Raw genomic sequence first — 17347 nt, forward strand, 5'->3', positions numbered from 1 at the left:
CTACGATAACTCCACGCGAGAGATTCTGCAGACACTGGAGATCCAGAGAAACACACACAAAATGCCGGAGCAACTCAGCGGGCCCACGGCAGGGTTAGGGAGAGGGTCAGGATCTACGGAGAGGAATAAACAGTCGACATTTCGGGCCAAGACCCTCCTGAAGAATCTCAGACCGCAGTTAACAAATTTCATGTCACATGCTGGTGATTATAAACCTGATTCTGAAACGTTGACTGTTTGTTCCTCTCCGTAGATGCTGCCTGACCTGTTGAGTTTCTCCAGCATTTTGTGTGTGTGTTACTCTAAGCCAGGGTCCCCAGCCCTTTTTTTTTTAAACACCATAGGCTCCTTCCCATTAACCGAGTGGTCCGTGGTCCCAAGACTGGGTGTCCCTGCTCTAACCCTGAAGTCCTTCGCAGTCTCAACAGCTCACCACACAGGCCACCCCTCACCCTCACGTACAGGTACAACTTCGCGTGGTCGATGACCCCGCCGACTCCCCATGACATCGAGACGCGGGAGGAAACACACGCGGTCAGAGGGAGAGTGTGCAAAACACACACCAGAGGTCGGGCATCTGGCACTGCAAGGCAACGGAACCAGAGGAAACCCACACGGTCACAAGGTCTGTGCAGACCATACCCACACCCAGAGGTCAGGATCGAACCCAGGTCTCCTTCATTGAGGGACAGCGAAACCAAAGACATCTTCAAGGAGCGGTGCCTCAGAAAGGCGGCGTCCATCATTAAGGACCCCCACCACCCAGGACATGCCCTCTTCTCATTGCTACCATCAGGGAGGAGGTACAGGAGCCTGAAGACACTCACTCAACGATTCAGGAACAGCTTCTTCCCCTCTGCCATCCGATTCCTGAATGGACATTGAACCCATGAACACTACCTTGCTACTTTTTTATTTCTGTTTTTGCACTACTTATTTAACATAAATATATATTCTTATGCTAGTTCTTTATTTTTATGCTACATATATTTATTATCCTTCTCTATACATCTCTATAGATGGACACACACACCGCAAAGGTCAGGATCGAACCCACAGCTCTGCGCATTGTGTCGCCCCAGAACCCAATCACATCAGTCACCTTGAACCATAGTCAGTAGCAGCACTGTCGTGACCGTGAGCCAGAAGGTCGTCAGCTTTCATGCTGGTTTTCTTCTTGCGAATCTTCTTCACTCTCCTCTTTGTTTTTTTGAACGTGACCTTGAAGGGGAAGGAATGAAATGTGTTTTGTGTGGCCGTTAGGAGTGTACCGGAGGCCTCCCCCACCCCCAGGGTTCCCCCCACCACCCCTGAGCGGCACCTACCATTTCCTCCTCTGTGTAGAACTCCGATGCCAGCTTCAGCTGTGGCATCTCCAGGGTCTGGGCCTGCTCGCGCAGCGTCTGCCGGATCTGCTGCAGCTCCTGCTCCCAGGACCCGTCCGCCGAGCCGCCCGTCTCCAGCTTGAACGACTTCTTCTTCTCCCCCTCGATCTCCTCGTCGTACTGGGAGAGGATCGACTTGCCCTTGAACTGAAACAGTGATAAAGTGAGCCCGGTGGCGTTGCGTGGGGGGCAAACAAAACGAAGTGGATCAGCAGTTGGAGAGAGCGAGCAACTTCAAGTTCCTGGGTGTTAACATCGCTGAGGACCTACCCTGGGCCCAACATCTCGATGCTGCTATAACAAAGGCACCTCAGTGGTTATAATTCATTAGGAGTTTGAGGATATTTGGTTTATTACCTAAAACACATTGCAAACTTTGACAGATGTAACGTGGAGAGCATTCTGACAGGCTGTATCACTGTCTGGCATGTGAGGGGGGACTACTGCACAGAATCAAAGTAAGCTGCAGAGAGTTGTAAACTCAGTCAGCTCCATCATGGGCACCAGCCTCCGTAGTATCCAGGACATCTTCAAGGAGCGGAGCCTCAGAAAGGCAGCGTCCATCATTAAGGACCTCCATCAGCCAGGACATGCCCTCTTCTCATTGATACCATCAGGGAGGAGGTACAAAAGCCTGAAGGTACACACTCAGCGATTCAGGAACAGCTTCTTCCCCTCTGCCGTCCGATTCCTGAATGGACATTGAATCCATGAACACTACCTCTTTTTTTTTCTATTTCTATTTTTGAACTACTTATTTAATTAACTATTTAATATATTTACTGTAATTCAGTGTTTTATATATCACTACATTGTACTGCTGCCATAAAGTTAACAAATTTCTCAACATATGCCGGTGATATTAAACCTGACTCTGATGCTGCCTGCGAAACTAATCGGCCCATCGCGTCTCGCTCAGGCACATTGATAGAGGTCTCCTTTAAAATTATCTCCCTGTTCTTTTTCCTATGTGCGTGCAAAAGTACACGTCGTACACACTTAGGAGTGTTGTGAGCGGTTCTGGCCAAAGAAAGGATGTGCTGGCAGTGCAGAGGCTCCAGAGGAGGTTCAGAAGAAAGAGCTCTAGAATGAAAGGGTTAACGTGCGAGCAGCATTTGATAGCTTTGCGACTGCATTCACTGGAGTTTAGAAGAATGGTTGGGGTGGGGCTGGAGGAAGATCCATAGAAACCCATCAAATACTGAAAGAGGATGATAGAATGGACGTAGTGAGGATGTTTCCTTTGGTGGGGGAATCTAGGACCAGAGGACAGAATAGAAAGCTACCCCTCTAGAACAGAGCTAAAGGAATTTCTTTAACCAGAGGATGCTGAATCTATGGAATTCATTGCCACAGATGGCTGTGGAGGCCAAGTTATTAGGAGTATTTTAAGCAGAGGTTGATAGATTCTTGATTAGTCCGGGCATCAAAGGTTACAGGGAGAAGGCAGGAGAATGGGGTTGAGAGGGAAGATAAATCAGCCATGATGGAATAGTGGAGCAGAATAGCCTAATTCTGTTCCTATGTTTTATGGTCTAAAAGCTTTGAACCCTTCTGCTATTTTTGAAAACTGCCGTCCAATCTCCCGCCCTTGCAGTTCACATCGAAAGGAACTATCTCTCCTCTGGTGTTCGGCAACCATGTTAAATCCATTTCGTAAGGCTACTAGAAATGTTTTCTTCCGTCTATTCTCTCCCTCACCTATCCCCTCAATGGTCTCACCAATCCTCCTCGTAGCTTGTCCGGCTTCCCCTCCCTCCGCCTCCTTATTCCGGCTTCTTCCCCTTCCTCTCCAGTCCTGATGAAGGGTCTCGCCCTGAAACATCGACTGTTTATTCACCTCCGTAGATGCTGCCTGACCTGCCCAGTTCCTCCGGCATCTTGCGTGTGCTGCTCATGGGTTCTCTGCAGACCAGCAGAGAACGTGGGCACAGAGAGGGCAGATGGAGCTTAATCTAGACAAGTCTGAGGTGTTGCACTTTGGGGGGTCAATTCAAGAAATGGTATAGTAAATTTTATTGAGATACAACTGCCCTTTCCAGCCTTGCAAGTTGTGTGACTCAGTGACCTCCCAATTTAACCCTCGCCTAAACACACCATCGCAATTTACAATGACCAATTAACCTACCAACCAGTATGTCTTTAGACTGTGGGAGGAAAGCAGAGCACCCAGAGGAAACCCACACGGTCATGAGGAGAACATATAAACTCCTTACCAGCCGCAGCAGGAATCCAAGCCCCTCGAGCAGCATTGGTGTACAGTGGGATTTTAGAATTTAAGAAGCAAGAGAACAGAGTGATAAAGGCAGCGCATGGTTAGCCATTAAAAGTGGGCAAGTTATTTTGTAGCTGTATAAAACTCTGGTTACACACTGGGAGTATTGTGTTCAGTTGTGGTCGCCTCATTATAGGAATGATGAGGAAGCTTTAGAGAAGGTGCAGAGGAGATTCACCAGGATACCAAGTACATTAGAGAGAATCCCCCCTCTCTAGCTCAGCAGACATGGGTCAGTGACGGGGAGCAGGAACCCTGACTGATTCCCCCTCTCTCTCTGACCCAGGGGTGATCGGTCAGTGACGGGGAGCAGGAACCCTGACTGATTCCCCCTCTCTCTCTGACCCAGGGGTGACCGGTCAGTGATGGGGAGCAGGAACCCTGACTGATTCCCCCTCTCTCTCTGACCCAGGGGTGACCGGTCAGTGATGGGGAACAGGAACCCTGACTGATTCCCCCTCTCTCTCTGACCCAGGGGTGACCGGTCAGTGATGGGGAGCAGGAACCCTGGCTGATTCCCTCTCTCTCTGACCCAGGGGTGACCAGTCAGTGACGGGGAGCAGGAACCCTGGCTGATTCCCCCTCTAACCCCAGGGTCACTGGACAGTAGGGACCCTGGCTGGCACCCCCTCACCCACCCCGCCACTCTATTGCAAGTAGTCGAGAGTCAGGCAAGCGCTCATGGTCCTTACCACCACCATGTCGTCAACACTCTCGTCCTCGTAGGGCTTGTAGTTCGGCTTCTTCTTCATCTCCGCGTTCTTCTCTGCCCTCTCCTTGTCCACCATGTTGACATTAACCAGGACATCATCCTCCTCGTCCAGAACCCCTAGTGGAGAGAATGAAGTTAAACATGTACAGTAGAAAGTAAGGACAACAGAAGGGAGTGATCAGTGGAAGTAAAGAGGACTTGATTCTGCTTTGCTTTTCCCTGATCTGATGGCCCTCCCGCCCCTTCTCTTCCCCTGCCCTTCCCTCACAACCCACCCAGCACCTCCCTCTGATTCCTCACCTCCGTCCCTTTATTCCAGACTCCACTGTCCTCTCCTATCAGATTCCTTCTTCTTCAGCCCTTTAGCTCTTCCTCCCATCACCTCACATCGACTCTCCTCCCTCATCTTCCCACCCACCACCCGGTCTCGCCTATCAGTCCTGACCAAGGGTCTCAACCTCCGTCTTTTATCCCCTCCGTAGATGCTGCCTGACCTACTGAGCTGCTCCAGCACCTTGTGTGTGTGTAGCTCTGGATTCCCAGCATCTGTTGAACGTCTTGCATTGACGGTTCAGGAGCCTGACGGTTGTAGGGTAACAACTGCTCCTGAACCGAGTGGTGTGGGCCCAAGGTTCCCGTACCTCCTCCCAAACCCTCAGCCTCTGGAAAGACAAGGCAGCAGGTGCACGCGCAGGCTGCCCTCCAAGAACCATCCTGACTCGGAAAGAATATCCTCATTCCTTCACCGTCGTTGGGTCCAAACCCTGGAACTCCCTCCCCAACAGCACCGAGGGAGCCCACTCCCTAGGACTGCAATGGGGCAGCTTGTCCCCATCTTTGCAAAGGACAATAAATATCAGCCCTATCAACAAGGAAAATACACTAAATTAGGTCCCTAAAACGTCAGAGAATGTATACAGTATACAACCTGAAATTTGTACTCTTCACAGACACCCACAAAACAGAGAAACCCCATGGAATGAATGATAGAACATAAAAGCCCCAAACCACCCACCACCCTTCGCTAAAGCATCGACCACCCCCTCCCCCCCATTGGCATCAGCAAAAGCACCAACGCCCCCACCTGGCAAAGAACAGCAAAAGCCCCCCAAAGAGACCTTGAATCAGAGTCCATTAAAACTACAGTTCATAACCCAGCAATTTGGTATCTCAGACAGGCTCTCTCTCTCTAGCTCCAACGAGGGGGAAGAGAGGACGCCCCTAGAGCAGTGAGAGCAGAGACCAGAAAGCTTACTGTTCTGGGGGTGGGGGGAGAAAGAAATCGACTCCAGTCACCCAATACACCACCCAGACGGGAATTGGGAAGAGAGAATGAGGCTGACGCTGCGCAGCTCTCCCTCACTTAAATCCAAATCAATCTCATAATGGTGCCGAGGGCATCATCAACGTCGACGACGGATGAATACACACACACACCACCCAACACAAATCCATTAATTGATCCAGGAAGCTTCTCCTTCTGCAGAGAGAGTGGATTGCCAAGCCTCTTTGGGAGAGAAAATGATTCCTGACAGTGCTGAATCCGTAACCTCAGTCTGACTCTCCCGTACCTCTGTCCTTCAAGGTCAGCACGACCGCCTCTCCCTCCTTGAAAGCTTTAATATCGTGCTGGACAGTCAGTCCCTTCAGATCCCGGGACGTGTAGGCAATCTTGAGTAGGGAGAAGAAGAAAGCAGTTGTTATTAATATACTTGAGGCACTGTTTCTTAAAACAAAACATACGTTGTAAGCAAACCAGCTCTCTTCCTAGCCAGTTAATCGAGGAGGGTGCACATCTGAATGGGATCTAAGCACAGAGAGTGAACAGTCCTGGTTGTCACATACAGGAAGAACTTGAAGGTGTAGGGGAGCTATATCAGGGTGTTGTCGGGGATGGAGCATTCAGCTAAGAGGAGAGACAAGCATTTTTTGTTAAATGAGCTCGATGCAAGGTTGAGAGACACAAAGGGTAACAGCTGCTCCCGAACCTAGTGGTGTGGGACCCAAAAGCTCCTGTGCCTTCTCCCAAACCCTCAACCTCTAGAAGGACAAGGCAGCAGGTGCACGCACTGCCTTGTCTGGATTCAATGATCAAACTCTTCTTCACCTTGAGGTAACTTGCTGTTAAACTTCAGGTAACGTGCCACCAGGCTCAAAGACACCTTCTTCGTTACAACACTAGTCGCTGTAAATGAGACTACCGAACCCCGTTCAGACTTTGCACCTCAGGGCGGCTCGGTAGCGTAGTGGTTAGCACGACGGTTTAAGGTTCAATTCCCGCCGCTGCCTGGAAGTAGTTAGTATGTTCACTCCGTGACGGAGTGGGTTTCCAACAGTCCAACGACATACCGGTTGGTCAGTTAATTGGTCATTGGCCATGATCAGGCTTGGATTAAACTGGGTGATTGCTCGCAGAGGCCTATTCCACACAGTATCTCAATAAGATTAAATAAAATAGTTCACACTGCTGTGATGGTTTGACCTGTACAATCGATATGCAAATCAAGTTTTACATATGACGATTTGCCCTTGCAAGCGGAACAAGTGCCTCACCTGCACCTACACCTCCTCCCTCACTACCATTCAGGCTCCCCCAAACAGTCCTTCCAGGTGAGGCAACACCTCACCTGCGAGTCTGTTGGGGTCCGGTTCTCCCGGTGTGGCCTCCTGGGTATAGTCATAGTCATACTTTATTGATCTCGAGGGAAACTGGGTATATCAGTGAGACCTGACCTAGATTGGGAGACCGCTTCGCCGAGCACCTACGCTCCGTCCACCACACACACAAAAAAAAATGGGATCTCCTAGTGTCCATCGATCTTAATTCAACTTCCCATTCCGATATGTCAGTCTGCGGCCTCCTCTATTGCCGCGATGAGGCCACACTCAGGTTGGAGGAGCAACACCTTGTATTCCATCTAGTAGCCTCCAACCTGCTAGCATGAACATTGACTTCTCGAACTTCCGGTAATTGCTTCCCCCACCCAACACCTCTTTCACCATTCCCCATCCCTGTTTCTCTCTCTCCCTACCTACCCATCACCTCCCTCTGGTGCTCCTCCTCCTATGGTTTGCCATCCTCTCCAATCAGATTTCCCCCTTCTTCAGCCCGTTTATCTCTTTCACCAATCAACTTCCAGCTCTTTACTTCACCCCTCCCCCTCCCCTGGTTTCACCCATCAACAGCCGCCTCGTACTTCTTCATCCCTCCCCGCCCCCCCACCTAACTCTGACATCTCAGTCCTGATGGGCCCAAGACATTGATTGTTCACACTTTTCCACAGATGCTCCCTCACCTGCTGAGTTCCTCCAGCATTTTGTGTCTGTTGCTCCCTCTACAACGTCCCGTCACACACACCCAGGCTCAAACAGAGTGAATCTCCCTCTACACCGTCCCATCACACACTCCCGGGGTCAGACACAGAGTGAAACTCCCTCTACACCGTCCCATCACACACTCACAGCGTCAGAGACAGAGTGAAACTCCCTCTACACCGTCCCATCACACACTCCCGGGGTCAGACACAGAGTGAAGCTCCGTCTACACCGTCCCATCACACACACCCGTGCTCAAACTGAGTGAAGCTCCCTACACACCATCCCATCGCACACTCCCGGGGTCAGACACAGAGTGAAGCTCCCTCTACACCATTCCATCATATACTCCCGGGGTCAGACACAGAGTGAAGCTCCCTCTACACCGTCCCATCACACACTCTCGGGGTCAGACACAGAGTGTAGCTCCCTCTACACCGTCCCATCACACACTCTCGGGGTCAGACACAGAGTGTAGCTCCCTCTACACCGTCCCATCACACACTCCCAGGGTCAGACACAGAGTGAAGCTCCCTACACACCGTCCCATCACACACTCCCGGGGTCAGACGCAGAGTGTAGCTCCCTCTACACCGTCCCATCACACACTCCCGGGGTCAGACACAGAGTGAAGCTCCCTCTATACCGTCCCATCACACACTCACAGCGTCAGAGACAGAGTGAAGCTCCCTCTACACCGTCCCATCACACACTCCCGGGGTCAGACACAGAGTGAAGCTCCTTCCACACCGTCCCATCACACACTCCCGGGGTCAGACACAGAGTGAAACTCCCTCTACACCGTCCCATCACACACTCACAGCGTCAGAGACAGAGTGAAACTCCCTCTACACCGTCCCATCACACACTCCCAGCGTTAGATACTGACTGAATCTCTCTTCTACAATGCCCCATCACCTTGTCCCAGAGCATGGGTGAGATACGAAAGGAAGCTCTCTCTCCTCTGCCCCATCTCACACTCCACAATAAGGACAGCATGAAAAAGAGAGTAACAATCCCTCGATAACTTCCACTATCCCGGGGTGACCATCTATGTTACTCACACTGTGCCTCCTGAGACTGATGGTAAGTTACAATGATGGGAACTAGATCTATCTCCCTCAACACTGGGTACGGTGACAGTGGGAATGAAATGGGTTGAGGTGGAGGTAGCCCCGAACATCCTGACCAGCTGCTCCCCAAACACCAAGACCCTCACCTGTTTTGTGGTTCGGAGTTCCTCCTCGACTAGATTGCTGACACCGAACTCTTCGTCCATTTCCTCGAGGAGCTTTGCCTGGAACCACATTTGGAGGAAAATGAGTTGGGCTCAGGCGAGCGTCTGTCAAAACACTTGCCAGTTGCGTGTGAAAGACTCTGCTAAGTAACTGAATTTCCCGGTTGTGTGGTTGTGAAATGGACAAGGCTCACTCCCAGGTCCCTATCCAATTAGCAGCAACAATGTACTGCAGGGATGGACATGGTCAGACACATCGGTACCAATGACATAGCAAGGAAGAGTGAGGAGGTCCTGGAGAGTGAGTATAGAGAGCTTGTTAGGAAGTTGAAAAGCAGGACCTCGAGGGTGGTAATCTCCAGATTGCTACCTGTGCTACATGCCAGTGAGGGTAGGAATAGGATGCTCTGGAGGATGAACAAGTGGCTGATGAACTGGTGTAGGGGGCAGGGTTTCAGATTTCAGGATCATTGGGACCTCTTCTGGGGCAGGTGGGACCTGTACAAGAGAGACGGGTTACACTTGAACTACAGGGGGACCAATATCCTTTCAGGGAGGTTTGTTAATGCTGTTGGGGGGGCTTTAAACTAGATTTGCAAGGGGTTGGGAACCAGAGTGCCAGAGCTGACAGTGTGGCTGGGGTGAAAATAAATGATATTGAAAGTTTAAGCAAATCCGCTGATAGAAAGGTTGTGAGTGGTGGTAAAAATCTTCTGAGGTGTATATATTTCAATGCTAGGAGTATTGCGGGGAAGGTGGATGAGTTGAGGGCGTGGATTGACACGTGGAATTATGACGTTGTAGCAATTAGTGAAACTTGGCTACAGGAGGGGCAGGACTGGCAGCTTAATATTCCAGGGTTCCGATGTTTCAGATGTGATCGAGGCAGAGGAATGAAAGGTGGGGGAGCGGCATTGCTTGTTAGGGAAAATATTACAGCAGTGCTCAGGCAGGACAGATTAGAGGGCTTGTCTACTGAGTCCTTGTGGGTGGAGCTAAGAAACAGGAAAGGTATGGCCACATTCATGGGATTGTATTACAGACCACCCAATCAGTCAAAGAGAACTGGAAGTGCAAATCTTCAGAGAGATAGCAGGCAACTGCAGGAAACATAAAGTTGTGGTGGTAGGGGATTTTAATTTTCCATATATTGATTGGATCTCCCATACTGTTAGGGGTCTAGATGGTTTAGAGTTTGTAAAATGTGTTCAGGAAAGTTTTCTAAATCAATATATAGAGCGACCAACTAGAGGGGATGCAATATTGGATCTCCTGTTAGGAAACAAGTTAGGACAAGTGACAGAAGTCTGTGTAGGGGAGCTCTTTGGTTCCAGTGATCATAACACCATTAGTTTCAACTTGATCATGGACAAGGATAGATCTGGTCCTAGGGTTGAGGTTCTTAACTGGAAGAAGGCCAAATTTGAAGAAATGAAAAAGGATCTAAAAAGCGTGGATTGGGACAGGTTGTTCTCTGGCAAAGATGTGATTGGTAGGTGGGAAGCCTTCAAAGGAGAAATGTTGAGAGTGCAGAATTTGTATGTTCCTGTCACGATTAAAGGCAAGGTGAACAGGAATAAGGAACCTTGGTTCTCAAGGGATAGTGCAAATCTGATAAAGAAGAAGAGGGAGTTGTATGACGTGTATAGGAAGCAGGGAGTAAATAAGGTGCTTGAGGAGTATAAGAAGTGCAAGAAAATACTTAAGAAAGAAATCAGGAGGGCTAAAAGAAGACATGAGGTTGCCTTGGCAGTCAAAGTGAAGGATAATCCAAAGAGCTTTTACAGGTATATTAAGAGCAAAAGGATTATAAGGGATAAAATTGGTCCTCTTGAAGATCAGAGTGGTCGGCTATGTGCGGAACCAAAGGAAATGGGGGAGATCTTAAATAGGTTTTTTTGCGTCTGTATTTACTAAGGAAACTGGCATGAAGTCTATGGAATTAAGGGAAACAAGTAGTGAGATCATGGAAACTGTACAGATCGAAAAGGAGGAGGTCCTTGCTGTCTTGAGGAAAATTAAAGTGGATGAATCCCCGGGACCTGACAGGGTGTTCCCTCGGACCTTGAAGGAGACTAGTGTTGAAATTGCAGGGGCCCTGGCTGAAATATTTAAAATGTCGCTGTCTACAGGTAAGGTGCCGGAGGACTGGAGACTGGCTCATGTTGTTCCGTTGTTTAAAAAAGGATCGAAAAGTAATCCGGGAAATTATAGTCCAGTAAGTTTAACATCGGTAGTAGGTAAGTTATTGGAGGGAGTACAAAGAGACAGAATCTACAAGCATTTGGATAGACAGGGACTTATTAGGGAGAGTCAACATGGCTTTGTGCGTGGTATGTCATGTTTGACCAATCTATTGGAGTTTTTCGAGGAGGTTACCAGGGAAGTGGATGAAGGGAAGGCAGTGGATATTGTCTGCATGGACTTCAGTAAGGCCTTTGACAAGGTCCCGCATAGGAGGTTAGTTAGGAAAATTCAGTCGCTAGGTATACATGGAGAGGTGGTAAACTGGATTAGACATTGGCTCGATGGAAGAAGCCAGAGAGTGGTGGTAGAGAATTGCTTCTCTGAGTGGAGGCCTGTGACTAGTGGTGTGCCACAGGGATCAGTGCTGGGTCCATTGTTATTTGTCATCTATATCAATGATCTGGATGATAATGAGGTAAATTGGATCAGCAAGTTTGCTGATGATACAAAGATTGGAGGTGTAGTAGACAGTGAGGAAGGTTTTCAGAGCCTGCAGAGGGCCTTGGACCAGCTGGAAAAATGGGCTGAAAAATGGCAGATGGAGTTTAATACTGACAAGTGTGAGGTATTGCACGTTGGAAGGACAAACCAAGGTAGAACATACAGGGTTAATGGTAAGGCACTGAGGAGTGCAGTGGAACAGAGGGATCTGGGAATACAGATACAAAATTCCCTAAAAGTGGCGTCACAGGTAGATAGGGTCGTAAAGAGAGCTTTTGGTACATTGGCCTTTATTAATCAAAGTATTGAGTATAAGAGCTGGAATGTTATGATGAGGTTGTATAAGGCATTGGTGAGGCCGAATATGGAGTATTGTGTTCAGTTTTGGTCACCAAATTACAGGAAGGATATAAATAAGGTTGAAAGAGTGCAGAGAAGGTTTACAAGGATGTTGCCGGGACTTGAGAAACTCAGTCACAGAGCAAGGTTGAATAGGTTAGGACTTTATTCCCTGAAGCATAGAAGAATGAGGGGAGATTTGATAGAGGTATATAAAATTATGATGGGTATAGATAGAGTGATTGCAAGCAGGCTTTTTCCACTGAGGCAAGGGGAGAAAAAAAAACAGAGGACATGGGTTAAGGGTGAGGGGGGAAAAGTTTAAAGGGAACATTAGTGGGGGCTTCTTCACACAGAGAGTGGTGGGAGTATGGAATGAGCTGCCAGACGAGGTGGTAAATGCAGGTTCTTTTTTAACATTTAAGAATAAATTGGACAGATACATGGATGGGAGGTGTATGGAGGGATATGGTCCGTGTGCAGGTCAGTGGGACTAGGCAGAAAATGTTTTGGCACAGCCAAGAAGGGCCAAAAGGCCTGTTTCTGTGCTGTAGTTTCTATGACCCAGGGAGCTTCACCAAAAGAGCGTCTAACCGGGGATCGAGTTAGATATTAGGGCGAGCGACCGAACAGGGTTTAAAAATATTTCTAAAAGGTGATGAGAGAAGGAAAAGCAGGTATTCCCGATTTCAGAAGCAGGCAGAGTGGAGGCAGAGGGGCAAAGATCTTGGAGGGAGGCAGGAGCTGGAGGTTACAGAGGATGAAAATTAGAATGAGCATTTTTAATGTCGAGGTGAGGTCAGATCAGAAGCGGGTGCACATTTTGTGGATTTGACAGTAAGATGGATAAGGTTCTCGCTAACGGTAGGCTCAGGCAGCGATCACATTGAAGGCAGGAACAGGACGTTAGTCAGCCCCTGTGCTGACACTAACCCGCTTCTCAGCCATCTCCTTCTCCTTCTGCAGCTTCCTGCTCTTCTCCACCCAAGCCACCGCGTCGTCGAGCCAGGCATCGTCGTCGCCCAGCGTTTTCACTTTCCTGCACATGTGGAGAGAGGGAGAAGAGACGCAAATCGTGACCAGCGCTTCGACAGTGTTGAATGAACCCAGGCCACACTTCCAGGGACAGATGTAACCTGCCCACAGAAAATTTCTGCTCTTCCACAGGTCTGTGTTAACACCTTCTCAAAGGTTAACAGACTATTGTACAGTTTCAGACCCGTCCCCACCGGTACCGTACCCCAGTGTTATACAATGACAGACCCGTCCCCACCGGTACCGTACCCCGGTGTCACACAGTGACAGACCCGTCCCCACCGGTACTGTACCCCGGTGTTGTACAGTGACAGACCCGTCCCCACCGGTACTGTACCCCGGTGTTACACAGTGACAGACCCGTCCCCACCGGTACCGTACCCCGGTGTCCCACAGCAACAGACCCGTCCCCACCAGTACCGTACCCCGGCGTTACACAGTGACAGACCCGTCCCCACCGGTACCATATCCCCTGTGTCACGCAGTGACAGACCTGTCCCCAGCGGTACCGTACCCCAGTGTTTATAATGACAGGCCCGTCCCCATTGGTACCGTACCCCGGTGTTACACAGTGACAGACCCGTCCCCACCGGTACCATATCCCCTGTGTCACACAGTTTCAGACCCGTCCCCACCGGTACCATACCGCGGTGTCACGCAGTGACAGACCTGTCCCCAGCGGTACCGTACCCCAGTGTTTATAATGACAGGCCCGTCCCCATTGGTACCGTACCCCGGTGTTACACAGTGACAGACCCGTCCCCACCGGTACCGTACCCCTGTGTTAAACAGTGACAGACCCATCCCCACCGGTACCGTACCCCGATGTCACACAGTGACGGACCCATCCCCACCGGTACTGTACCCTGGTGTTACACAGCGACAGACCCGTCCCCACCGGTACCATATCCCCTGTGTCACACAGTTTCAGACCCGTCCCCACCGGTACCGTACCCCAGTGTCACACAGTGACAGACCCATCCCCACCGGTACCTTATCCCCTGTGTCACACAGTGAGAGACCCATCCCCACCGGTACCGTACCCCAGTGTTATACAGCGACAGACCCGTCTCCACCAGTACCGTACCCCGGTGTTATACAGTGACAGACCCGTCCCCACAGGTACCATACCCGTTTTAACACTCTCTCCAAGTGGGACTAGCTCTACATTACACACCCTTGCACTCAACTGCATGCTCACTGCCAACCTGCCTGTACTTAGACCCAGATGCCCCGGGTCTCTGCCCCTTGCCCCACCCCTGCAGACTGCACCCCTCCCTTGCTCACTCTGCCTACCCCAGTTTCTGGTTCAGGAGCCGTTTCTCCTTCAGGGCTGCGAGCTTTACCCGAATGTCCTCCTGCTCCTTCGAGACGATGGGGTTGATGGCCGGGACCACGACGGGGTCCTCCTTGGTCCCAGACTCGGCTGTTTTGGGGGGGAGGGTGAGAGATGGTGCAGAAAGGAACAATGTTAGGTGCCAATCGCTGTAAATTGCCACTGGTGTGTGGGCAAAGAGAAGAATCCGTCAGGAGTTGATAGGTATGTTTGGGGTGGGGGCTGCATATTATAATAAAACTATGATTATATGTGAAAACATTTAATATATAAACATGTATTAATATATTATTCTACATTAAGTAGAAATAATTTTATATTAGTAATTATATAAATATTAGAAATGCAATTATGTGTAATAATTAATATATTTGCCGTTATATAAGAATACATCACAAATATAATAACCTGTGAACACACAGCCACCAGTGAAGCCACTCTTGGACTACTGTAACGCTTATTCCACCCCCCCATTCTATCAGTCCAGATGAAGGGTCTCAACCCGAAACACCGACAGCCCATTTCGCTCCACAGATGCTGCCTGACCCGCTGTTTCCAACTCCAGGTTCCAGCAGCTGCCGTCTGTTGTGCCTCCCCTTCTGCCCCCTGCAATCTCCCGGGGAATTCCGCAGAAAGCATTGCAGTCCATTCCTGTTCCCCTCTCTCACCTCATCTCCTCACCTCCCTCTGGTGCTGCTCCCGATTCCCTTTCTTCCATCGTCCCCCTATCAGATTTCCCCCTTCTCCAGCCCTCTATCTCTCCCACCAGTCAACTTCCCAGCTCTTTACTTCACCCCCCTCTCCCTCTCCTGGTTTCACCTATCACCTGCCACCTTGTACTCCTTCCTCCCCTCTCCCCACCTTCTTACTCTCAATTCTTTCCAGTCCTCACGAAGGGTCCCGGCCCGAAACGACGACTGTTTACTCTTTTCCACAGATGCTGCCTGGCCTGCCGAGTTCTTCCAGCACTTTGTGTGTGTTGCTTTGGATCTGAGTCTGAAACTTCATGTCCTTCTCTCGTTTATTGATCGGGATTGTGACACACAGGTTACGCGGGCCTATGCCAGGTCTTTGAGGAAGCCCAATATCGAACCCTTTCCGCAGCCTCCCAAGTTCAGCGAATCCCTCTTTCTTCCCCCAACCAGTTACAAGTCTCTCTAGACCAGGAGTTCCCAGCCTTTTTTAAGCCATGGACCTCACCGTTAACCGAGAGGTCTGCGAACCCCAGGTTGGGAAGCCGATCTAGTTTGTGACAGGATTCAAACTGTGATACGCACTCAGCACCCACTTTATTAGGTGCACCTGCTTGTCGATGCAAATATCTGATCAGCCAATCGTGTGGCAGCAGAGAAGAAAGCATGCAGACATGGTCAAGAGGTTCAGATGTTCAGACCGAACATCTGACGGGAAGAAATGTGATCTAAGTGACTTTGAGCGTGGAATGACAGACAGGGTGGTTTCGGTATCTCAGAAACTGCTGACCTCCTGGGATTTTCAGAAACAAGTCTCCAGAGTTCGCAGGGAATGGCGCAAAAAGCAAATAAAAGTTCTGTGGCAAACATGCATTGCTACTGAGAGAGGAGAACGGCCAGACTGGTTTAAGCTGACAGTAACTCAAATAACACGTTACAACGGTGGTGTGCAGAAGACACACCAGGCTCCTACTAAAGTGGCCACTGAGCGTATTTAAATTGAATCGTACAGTGGTGAGGGGCCATGCCATTAACCGGCCTGTTGAACCCAACCGCATGGATCTCTCTGCAAGATGCAATGACATGGCTGCGAGAAGATATTTCCTGCAGCAGCCAACAAAATCACCCCACCAGTCTCCCACACTCCCAGCCACAAGCCCAGCGTTTGTAGCCTGTATACTTTCGGAAAGTCCGGTCAAATGTCTTCCCACTGTCCTCCCTGTGAGCACAATCAGAGCATGGCAACTCGCTGCGTGAGAACGCTCTCATCTCCTCCTCCAGCCCTCTTACCGATCAGACTGAACAAACCTCCTCCAGTGAGTGAGACCGTCAGGCTTGGGAGCAGAATTAGGCCATTCAGCCCGTCAAGTCTGCTCTGCTATTCCATCATGGCCGAGCTATTATCCCCCTTGACCCCATTCTCCTTTGATGCCATTACTAATCAGGAACGGACGGACCTCTGTTTTAAAAATACCCAAAGATTTGTTTTCCACAGACTCAACACTCTCTGGCTAAAAAAAAAATTCCTCATCTCTGTTCCAAAGGGACGTCCTTCTATTCTGAGACCATGCCACCTGATTCCACACTCCCCCACTGTAGGGAACATCCTTTCCATGTCCACTCTATCTGGACCTTCCAATATTCATAGGATTCGATCAGATTCCACCCCCACCCCCCAACTCCTTCTTCTAAACTCTAACAAGTTCAGGTCCAGAGCCATGTTCTGGATGTTCCTTGGATGTTAACCCTTTCATCCCCAGGATCATTCTCGTCAACCCTCTCCAGACCCTCCCCAAAGCCAGCGCATCCATACTTCGATAAGGGGGCCCAACACTGCTCACAATACTCCGTTACATTATCAAAAGCATTCAATATCCCCTTTTATTTCTTCAGCCTGAAAGATAACAGCTTGACCCAGTTTCATCTTGTTTCAGTAAATCAACTCGTGCCCTCCCCGAAAGCCTCAACTCGCTTCGCGCGCAGCCCGGCGGCAAAGAGAGAAAAAAAATTACGTAATTTAATCGCATCAACACTGGACTCACACTTTTTGGATTCCTGCACTTCCAGAGGTTTCAGTCCGAGCTTGGCTCTCAACTTGCTGTGGGGAAACACAGGAGGTTAGGCACAGTTTTATTACAGCTCAGTACACAGAGTCACACAGCACAGACACAAGCCCTTCAGCCCATCTAGTTCGTGCCAAACTGTTATTCTTCCTAGTCTTATCACCACATACTTTCCAAACTGTTCTTAAGTGTTGCATTCGAACCACTCCAGCTGGCAGCTCAATCCACACTGAGCAAAGATGTTCCCCCTTAAATATTCCATCTTTTGCC

General features: G+C 49.7%; 1 protein-coding gene across 2 annotated transcripts in view; it reads right to left on the bottom strand.

Annotated features, from left to right (window-relative positions):
- sart1 (spliceosome associated factor 1, recruiter of U4/U6.U5 tri-snRNP) overlaps positions 1-17347 on the bottom strand; it is a 54189-nt gene that overhangs the window by 30248 nt on the left and 6594 nt on the right. For both annotated transcript variants that reach the window (XM_072245978.1, XM_072245977.1), the window contains exons 3-10: positions 17057-17112; positions 14283-14412; positions 12885-12990; positions 8907-8984; positions 5944-6043; positions 4353-4489; positions 1326-1532; positions 1103-1221 (exon numbers count right to left, since the gene is read on the bottom strand). In XM_072245978.1, the coding sequence (XP_072102079.1) occupies positions 1103-1221; positions 1326-1532; positions 4353-4489; positions 5944-6043; positions 8907-8984; positions 12885-12990; positions 14283-14412; positions 17057-17112 (933 nt within the window). The remainder of the gene's footprint in view (positions 1-1102; positions 1222-1325; positions 1533-4352; positions 4490-5943; positions 6044-8906; positions 8985-12884; positions 12991-14282; positions 14413-17056; positions 17113-17347) is intronic.

This window comes from Mobula birostris, chromosome 28, assembly GCF_030028105.1.
Source record: "Mobula birostris isolate sMobBir1 chromosome 28, sMobBir1.hap1, whole genome shotgun sequence".
Taxonomy (NCBI): Eukaryota; Metazoa; Chordata; class Chondrichthyes; order Myliobatiformes; family Myliobatidae; genus Mobula; species Mobula birostris.